Genomic DNA, 10,318 nt, shown 5'->3' on the forward strand with positions numbered 1-10,318 from the left:
TAACTGTAATAATTCGTGTTTCTATAAATGAATTATTTAATCTATTATTTTTCAAAACACGTAGTTACTATCCTATCTAATTTTTATGTAATAACATGTTAAGCAGTCTCTCACTTTTTTACATTGTTTGACGATGCAATAAAATGGTAAAGCTTTACCAATATAATCAAAACCATTAGGTTGAAAGTCTCACCTGCGCCTCCAAGCGGAAAATTTGGGCTTCCTGTATCCTCGGTCCCTGAACCAGAATCTTCAAGTTTTTTGGCATCACTAAGCCTTTTAATGTTAGATTCACTGGCATAAGAAGTCACTTTATCAACTAGGCCTAGAGGATCCACTTGGACGAGACTGTCCAAAGAAGACTGAGACAACGACGACCTGCTATCAACTGGCTCTGTTGTTACAATGGGAAGTTTCTCTTTATACACCAAACTGTTGATTGACTTAGGAGCAACAGGACTTCGAGTCGATGTCGACATCAGTTTTTTGTGAGTCGTACACGAAAGATTTAGTGGTCCCTCACTGTCTGGTCTTGAATTAACTTTGTCGTTGACTGAAAGTTGATGCACACCATTTAAAGGAACACCGTTTAGTCCAGAATGTTCATCCTCGCTGTATAACTGGGTCTTATCATTCGAGTTTTTTGTTTGATATGACATTAGGGATGAGTCTCTGAGCCCTAAGATATCTGAAATGAAGTGTGGTGTTGGTTGTTTGGGTGGCCTTGCATATACATGGGGATGCCATGTTCGACTTGTTAACTGCGACACCTGGGACACCGTGGACAGTCTGTCCTGGTGCATGGCTCACTATAAGATGATTAACACTAGAGATACGTATTTAAACCACAACTAAGTAGTCCCTCAACTATAAGCAAAGGTTAGGCCTTTAGTTACAGTAATAACTGTCGCGTCGTACAGCTACTCAACTGACGCCGTCGGAACGCTCTGAGTGAATGACCAGCTTCCCGAGCTAGAGAACACTATTAAGCTCGATAAAGTGGCGAAGCTCGCGAAGCACGGCGGTTCAGTTACAAAGCTTGCGGCTGACTGCAATCAATACTCAGTTCGCTCCGACGACAGCCACATAAAACGTCTTCATTTAAACGAAGCACGCTTAATTCCCAATCAAGTTGCAGCTTTCGGAGAACCGTGCCGAGAAAGGTCTCTTTCTTTCTCCCACTAAACTTGACAGTTTATAGCGGAAAGAGAAGATAGGGAGCTGGGGAGGGAGAAGGGAATTTGGCAAGGACTCGTGTAACGTGACACACTAAAGTAAATAATGAAAGAAAATTGGTAGCCGCCTAATGGTTGTCCCCCTCCTACAAGCACACCAGCTTACGCTAAAATGAAAGAGACAGAATTCAGTTGAAGTGTAACTCGAAAAAGGACTTCCACCACGAGCATAAACGTGTGCACTTAGGTGGCAGCAGGAGAACCATTATGACATAAAATAACCATTAACCGAAAATTTCTCACTCAGTTTGCTCACAACACAAGGCACGATACCATGTCATCTTCTGCTGGTTTTCAAGGAGAATTCTCTCTTTTCCGAACTGCCCTTAAAATGAAAATACAGACGAGACAGCTAGAATAACAATGGTGAAAACCTTGCAGGGCCTGGAGATTATGGTGAGTGATCACAAGCTCTTGAGTCGTCACCGTTCACGAGCAAGTTAATACTTCATCTATTGCTATCTCTCCCTCTTCAGTGGTTACAGCTAGGAGATTCGACAACTGTGGTTTATCAAAGTTCTAGTCATGGGGGCTGTCACAGAATGATAAACCGTTCCCCTTGGGGAGGTGGGAAGGGGCTGAAAGTAATTGGCTCATGACGATGTGTCTGTCAGTCTAGCCTCGAATGAAGCCGGTGAACTGCTTGCATTGTGAACCGTACCAGAAAAGAAATTAAAAAGTTTCGTGAAAACCTCGCTTCATATGTTATGTAATTGCTAACCGACTGTTGTTAAGAGTTTTCTGTGCAAAGAATTTGCAAACACTAATTACGTTATTAAAATGTCATGATGGGGGATCTTTCTTTACCTCAAGTTAGATTCAGGCATTCATTTAGGCTCATTTTAAATGAGCAAAAAACCATAAAAAACAGATTTCATATAGAATATAGATAACTAAATGTTAAGAATTGTTATAGCAATTAACACTTACAATTTATTGAACTTTCTAAAGCTCCTTATAACTTATCTAAAAATTCTATTTGACACCAGGCGTCTTCATTGGAAATAATAGCTTGAGCTGGATATGGTTAATTGGTTTGATGAAACTTAATATTGATCCAGTCCGCAGTCGTCTATTGATGCTGTTTATAGTTAAAAAGAAATGAAACGCTCTGTATAATTGGAAAGACACGAAATCAAATACTCTCGTAACGGTAGATTCTAAGAGGCGTATTTAAACAGAAAATGCACTAATTAAAAGTTTTACAACTTGACTTTTTACACTGTAAATCACTGATACTGAATACTAACATACACATGATTATGTTACTTATTTTTCTTTGTAAATAAAAAGTTTGCATTACTGCTTACAACTACATATTTTTCTTTGTAAATAAGAAGGGGCCTGGCATGGCCTAGAGCGTTAAGGCGTGCGCTTCGTAATCTGAGGGTCGCGGGTTCGCGCCCGAATCGCGCCAAACATGCTCGCCCTCCCAGCCGTGGGGGCGTTATAATGTGACGGTCAATCCCACTATTCGTTGGTAAAAGAGTAGCCCAAGAGTTGGCGGTGGGTGGTGATGACTAGCTGCCTTCCCTCTAGTCTTACACTGCTAAATTAGGGACGGCTAGCACAGAAGTTTGCATTACTGCTTACAACTACATATTTTTCTTTGTAAATAAGAAGTTTACATTACTGCTTACAACTACATATTGTTCTTATGCGGGTCTCACATACGTCTTCAACATGTTTATGATACACATAAATACCATTTAATTAGATGCCATTTTTCGTTCACTTTGATTTCGTTTGTAGTGACTCAAAGCAACTTTCCAATATTGTCCACATTATTTATATTATTGAGTATCAAAAACTCAATCAATCAATAATCAACTCTTTTTCTTTTTATAATCACAGTTTTCTCAGTATGTCATTCGATGTAAATGGAAAAACAAAAGTATGATATGAACGGATTCTTTTTTTTTCTCTACAGAAATAAAACATTGAAACAAATTTAGAATATTAATAATTATATCGTAAACACGAAATAGAATTAAGATAATTTAATCTTGGGGTTTTCATAGTATTTACAAATAGAGGGATTACTTAAGTACCTGAATAACCAGAAACATAATGTATACTGTAAAAAATATTAGAACATGTTCACTGTTTACTAGCCGTATATTTAATTGATATAAAAATAAAACTTTAGAAGATATTTATAAGTTAGCCACATTTCCGATTAAAAAAAAACGTGGAAATTAAAGCATGACTGGTATTTACTAATGTTTAAATAATACTAAATTAGAACATATTTGTTTTGTTGTTGTGAAACAATGGTACGCGTACTAGATGGGAAATCCGTGCTGTGTTCATCACGGGTATAAATGAAGATAAAATAAAGACCAGCGTAACTCATTCTAAGATATTTCTTTGGTGATTCTGCTGCGTTAGGTTATGGCTGACTAGAATATATCCTAAACAGTTATCCTACTGTTATTATTCCTATATTTTCGACACTAGAAAATGCTCCAGATATGTTCACGATATTGTATTTCTCATTTCCAACGTAACCCCTCTTCTCACATTTCGCAAACATGTTTTTCGTAAAGTATAATTACAAACAAAAAAACTTGTCTCTAGTTGTTACAAACTGCGCTAGCTGACAATGATACCAACTAAAAAATCAGTGTGTTAGTCTACTAACTGTGAGTATTTGTAATTCGTGTCTGCTAATCCATATAAAATAAAATATATTAATAAATAAATTTAAAGAGACTAGCTTCAAGGAAGGTAGCGCTACCGAGTTTGAATTAGACTTAGATGTATGATTCAACAATTTTAACAACGTCATTATTTGTTACACGCTTGACTTAAGTGTGGGTTTGTCCGCCTGTAACAAACAAACACAGCTATCGTATAATAACATACAAAAAAAATATTTAAAATCACTGTAGGGAGAAAAAACGAATTATGTAGACAGCGATTCGGCTAAATGACAGGTGTCGATTATGGTCCTTTGGCCGAAACGTTGAACATGCACATAAATCATTTTCCCTTGCAATGATTTTAAACTTTTTTTTTCTATTTTAAACCATGCCCAGTAAATACACCATACATTCAGATAGTTAAACAAGTGCACTAATAAACTTCATTTCTTTACTAAGTATCTATAGTTATGCCAATAAAAATGAACTACTAATTAAGCGAAAATAGTATATGTGTGTGTGTGTGTACGTTATATCATTTCTCTTTTTTTTTTAGCGTAATAATTTCATCGTATAACTTTCTGTGTACGATAATTATAGAAAATTTGACTCAACGCGTAATTTCACGGGATCGACAATAGAACGAAAAAAAAATATTTTTTATCTTTAGTAGTGTTGGTTTAATAGAACAGGGACCAAATGGGCATACAAAAGTGATATTCTGACCTTATTCAAGGACCTTCTTAGGGATAGCAAAAATAAATACCTGGAATTATTTGTTTTCCTCGTGAGCTCCGATTCTAGCTAATGTTAAAATACATTAATTTAAGTTGATAAAACATGACCTCATATTTTATGGTATTTGTTTTGAAGATGTTTAGCTAACAGCTCAAAACTGTAATCTAGAAAATATCAAAGCCATTAGGGACTTTTGTGTTCTGTATCAAGTATACATTTGGACAGTCAATTAATTTTCAGTTTTTGTTTGTGATACGCATGCGCACACGAATAACAACTAACAGGAATCAATTAACTTTTCTGTGCAAGTGATAACTATGTTGGCATAACATTTGTTTTCAAATTGAAATTACCTGCTACTGTTAAGCGGGTTTTGATGTTGACCTGGTGTTCGTTAAGTAGCAGTGCTAAGCTTCTTGTATACACACACGTTCCCTGTGATAACACTTACACTCAAAAATAGTTTTATCAGTTTCTAATGCTGTATTTTTCTCCCTAGTTACGAAAATGATGAAGACACAACGCATTAGGCAGCAATTCATTATTAGTTACTAACTTGTTATACACAATGTCAGAGGATGATATACCAAATTCAACGATGATTAATCTCATAAGAATCTGTCGAGATTAACACGTATGATCCATATTTTTGTGTAAACCACGTACTTGCAATTAGTTGCTATGGAATTTTTTATTGTTAAAATTTTCTAAGCCATTATGTTTTTGTCTAGAATTTTTTCGTTTGTTTCTTTGTAATTAAGCACAAAGCTACACAATTGACTATCTGTGCTCTGCCGACAACGGGTATTAAAACCCGGATTCTAGCATTATGAATCCGTAGACGTACCGTTCTGATACTGGAGGGCGTCTTTTTTTTTAGTCTAGCCAAAAGGTCAAACACTTCGAGTTTTTTTAATATCTTGAAAAATAGTATATACATTTGTAGATTCACTTAATGATTTTACAATAAAATGATTCTTTAAACATTAAACGACAATCTACGATAGTCTTAGGAACAATACACAGAAAAGTATTCTTTAATGACGGAATCTTTAATTATAAATCATATCCTCAAATACAAATTAGAGAAGAAATCCTTCTTATTAACGTTTCCTTTCTTCATTAATGGTCATCTCAGGATACTAAATATTGGCGCATATTAAGTGTATCGTTTTAACAATAAGGGAGAGTTACTATTACAGGGTGTCCCAAAAGTCTGTAGCGATCGTAATATGGAGAATATTAATACTACTTTTCTTGTTTCTTTATAACTTTTAAGGAAATGATATTGACGATTGATTAGCTTGTGGAACTGATTTGTACTGAAAGTTATATCAATTTTAAACATATAATGTAAAACTATATATACATTCAGCTTATGGTAAACCAGTATGGATATTAAGATTACTGCTTGAAGTGATGACTTAAATATATTTTTTTGGTGTTAGAATACTGTTTGGTAAGGTAACATGGTATAAATACCATTGGTAAATTATAGTATTTCAAGATACTGACAATTATTGTTGTTTACTACTGCTAGATATGTCGTTAGTGTTACGTGGTAACTTCGATATATCAGTATGTAGGGTGTTGTAGTATTGAATAACTGTTTGGAGAAGCCAGTTCAAAATTTACTTGATGAGAGAATCATTGCTATAAACTTATAGTTTAATATAATATACCAGTAAAATAATTCATTTCGTTTCCGACAGAATTTCCATCAGTGATAACTAGTGGTTTGATATGTTTTGAACGTTCAATGACTTATACTGTGAAAATTCTAACAAAAGATGCAGCATCCCTTTGCGAAAGACACTTTGCTAATGTATAACAAATATTCAAAGTAGCGTTTTAGCTACACCTCTAAAAGACTGGGCCTTGATAATTCTTGATAAGAACAATATCGTTAGTAAGTGGTGATTTCAAATACTTCTTTTTGAAAATACAGCACGAGACGGATTGGATAAAACAGTAGGTGGTGAGATAATCCTTAATGAGAATGTAAGATGTTAATATTAAAAAGCGACTAATTGAAGACATCGATAGATGATGAAATATTTCTTAGTGAAAATACAATTAATAATACATGAGCATTTGATAAGGTAAATTCAGTATGTCGATTAAAAGGAAAACAGCAAGTTATTCTCTGTCCACAAATGACTTGATGTCTAAGGATGACAATCACTCGTCTCTAAGAATTCAGCATAAATCTCATCAAAAAGTCTCTTTTGTATTCCTTTCTACTCTCTTTTTCTGAGCGGTAGCCATTACTTACGTCGGAAGATTTTAGAAGACAGAACAATAAGGTTATATAGTTATCGCAATGAAAAGTCTCTAAATATGGATGTTATCAAACAAAGAGCTCGATTTCCTTCAAACAAATGGTGCCTACCATAAGTAATCATCATTGGCGTTCGAAAATTTGGTGTATTCGAGCTCTTCTTGAGTTTCTGAAAGTTATACAAGTGATTCAAAAGTCCTTTGGTGTCCTTTGATGGTAGTGGTAATAATTCTTTTGGCCTGGAATAGTACCGCAGACTTTATCCTTTCCTGGAAAGTCAGCACTGAAAAAAGTTCATCACACTTTTTCACTGATAGTACCAAAACACATCCATAAAATGAACAAGTTCCATCAGAATGCTTTTCATTGTTAGGGAGGGGTCTAATGAGACAACTGCTCTCTGATTGCATCCAACTCATTGTTAAGAAGGTTAAGAAAGGGAAAATTTTACAACCTTTCAACCGCATTGATGAACAACACTAGTGAAATCAAACAATCAGCTTCGTATCCATGCAAAACAAATTATAGAACAAAGCTTTTATACGTACCGATTAGAAAACACTGATAATAGACCATCGATGGAAAACTACGTAATGCAGACATATAGATAATTTATAAAAAAAATATTGGTAATTAAACTTAAAATAAAGTTTAAGTAAATTGAAAAAATATACAAACTTGTACAGATATTAATAATGCATGTGAGATATTTATAGAAATATTAATTAGTAAGACAAAAAATTAAGTAATAATGAAACAAGTTATAAAACAAGGAAATTTACGAAATCATGGAACATTAATGAAATTACATAATTCATAAAAGTTAAATATATAATACACAAAAGTACGAAAAATATTCATTTAAAATGTCATGGAAATAGGTTCAAATAGTAACAAATATAATAAAAAGCTAAGAATAACAAAAATGAATAATCGAAAATGAAGTTTTGAATTTGAAAACAAAACATTTGCATTTTCACTACTGTGCTAATTTATAAAGAAAGAAAATATAATTTCCTGATTGTGCAGGTGGTGACATTAATTATAAATTTACAAAACAAGTTTAATAACTATTTTATACATATATAGTGGGAAAGGTTATACAAATGTAATGAACTACGTAAAACGTTTAATACAAAGAAAAATAACAACTTTCGTTATTTATTTCCTTCATATTTGTAGAATGTGTGTGTGTTTTTCGTATAACAAAGCCACAGAGAGGTATCTGCTCAGCCCACCGAGAGGAATCGAACCCCTGATTTTAGTGTTGTAAATCCGGAGACACACCGCTGTACTAGTGAGGGGTTATTTGTAGAAAGTGAGCACTGTAATTATGAGTCTGAAATTTAGAGAAGTCCAGAATATTATGTAATTTCAATACAAATAGTAAATAAGCGTAAAATTATAGCTTTATTTATCTGTTGCAACGGAAACTTTCACAAGGAAACGAAAAAAAACTGTAGTAATTCCAATATATACAAAAAGTACTAGTTGTTGTTTTGAATTAAGCACAAAGTTACACAATGGGCTATCTGTGCTCTGCCCACCACGGGTATCGAAACCCGGTTTTTAGAGTTGTAAGTCTGCAGACTTACCGATGAGCAACTGGGAGGCATTTTCTAAAATGTCATCATCACCCGGTATTCCCAGGTGGTCACCCTCCCAAGTACTAACCGGGACCGACTTTGCTTAGCTTCGGGGATCGGACGAAAACCAAAACGTAATTAGAATAATTTTGTAAGTTATAAACTTATTCCATTATTATAAATATTTTCTGAAATATTATTAAAATAGTGAGAAGCAGCTTGACTAGATTTTTAAATAAACAGTTTTTTCTCTAAAATCTGTACTGATTTACATAAAGATTAAATACTGATAAGGCATTATTAGATTTTACACGAAATATGTATAAGTCCTTAGGTAATAATTTAAATATTAAGTGCGTTTTTTAATTCAGAAAAGATATTTGATACAGTGTCACATTAAAAATTATAAGATAAAAGCAAACATCCGTGGATAAGATGCTTTGCATTATATATTTAAATTTTGCTTATATAAAAAATACATACTGTGAAAATAAAAACATAAATTTAAATACTCGAATATAATGAAGTATGATATCTCACAGAGTTCTGTAGTTGGATCTATGTCTTATAACATACGAAAATGTTTTATGTGATCTAAATTTAAGTTGCAACATCATTATGTTTGCTGTTTGAATTTCGCGCATAGCTACACGGGAGCTATCTGCTCATAATTTAGCAGTCTGAGGCTCTTGGGCTATTCTTTTACTAACAAATAGCGGGACTGTCCTTCACTTTATAAAGTTTCTACGGCTAAAAAGATTAGTATGTTTGGTGCAACGGGTGATCGAACCCGCAACTCTCAGATTATGATGGGAGTGTCTTAGCACCTGGTCATGCTGGGCTATGTTTGGTGGTGATAAAGCATTAATATTTAACTCTGGGAACATAGAAGAATTTAAATTTTCAAATCAAAATTATTTGCAAACTGTATAAAATTAGTTTGCTAATACAAAGTATTTAATAAAATGATTTTAAATTCAAAAGATTTTAAATTGTATATTTGTAGCAACAGTCTTATAAATAACGATAATTTGTAACTGTTTGCAGAATGAAAGCGCGCATGACATAAAACATTTAGGCCTAAAAACTGATAACAATTTAAGCAGAAAACAGCACGTGAAGGACTTGATAAAAATAAAGATCACGCTTATTAATATCTACTATTTGAGAAAAACAAAGTGTTAAGTAACCAGATTTTACAATTCTTTATAACCCATTAATACAGTGAATAGTTAAGTATCTAATTGTAATATCAGGTAGAATTTACCCCAAAACACTAGTCAATTGTTTCTTTATAGAATAATAAGATGTTTGTTGCTATATTAATATATAGTGTGCTATTACTTATAAAAATAAAAATCTTTTCTTGCAAATACTAACTGATGTTTATTCTAATAAAATATAGGAATTAAAATATAAAATTATAATAGTAAAACTAAGGTACTATGAGTAAACACTTACTCATTTAACATCAAAATTATTTAATAATTTACCTGCAATAATACAAAATGAAAATAAAATATAAAGTGTAAGATACGTAGAAGATACTTTTTGATGAATTAAAACATGTATAAGATTTTTAAGGTAATACAATATTGTTTTAGCACAAAGCTGCACAGTGCGCATATGCGCTCTGTCCACCGCGGGCAATCAAAACCTGGATTTTAACAATGTAAGCCCGTAAACTGACCGCTAACTCAACTGAAGACAGTAATAAATTGAATTATTCATAAAAGATTATAAAGTGATATATTAGATAATGAATAATAATAACTTGGATAGACTAGAAGCCCTTGGGTTAATCATAAGTGATATATTAATGATATATAATAA

The 10,318-nt window shown here is 33.1% G+C and overlaps 1 protein-coding gene across 1 annotated transcript in view; it reads right to left on the reverse strand.

The window, feature by feature from the left end:
* Positions 1 to 1,637, reverse strand: part of LOC143255693 (uncharacterized) — a 45,327-nt gene extending 43,690 nt beyond the window's left edge. Inside the window, exon 1 of the mRNA XM_076511753.1 lies at positions 194 to 1,637. Within this exon, the coding sequence (XP_076367868.1) occupies positions 194 to 803 (610 nt within the window). The 5' untranslated portion in view covers positions 804 to 1,637. The remainder of the gene's footprint in view (positions 1 to 193) is intronic.
* Between the last annotated feature and the right edge of the window lie 8,681 nt (positions 1,638 to 10,318).

The sequence above is a fragment of the Tachypleus tridentatus genome, chromosome 7 (genome assembly GCF_004210375.1).
Source record: "Tachypleus tridentatus isolate NWPU-2018 chromosome 7, ASM421037v1, whole genome shotgun sequence".
NCBI lineage: Eukaryota > Metazoa > Arthropoda > Merostomata > Xiphosura > Limulidae > Tachypleus > Tachypleus tridentatus.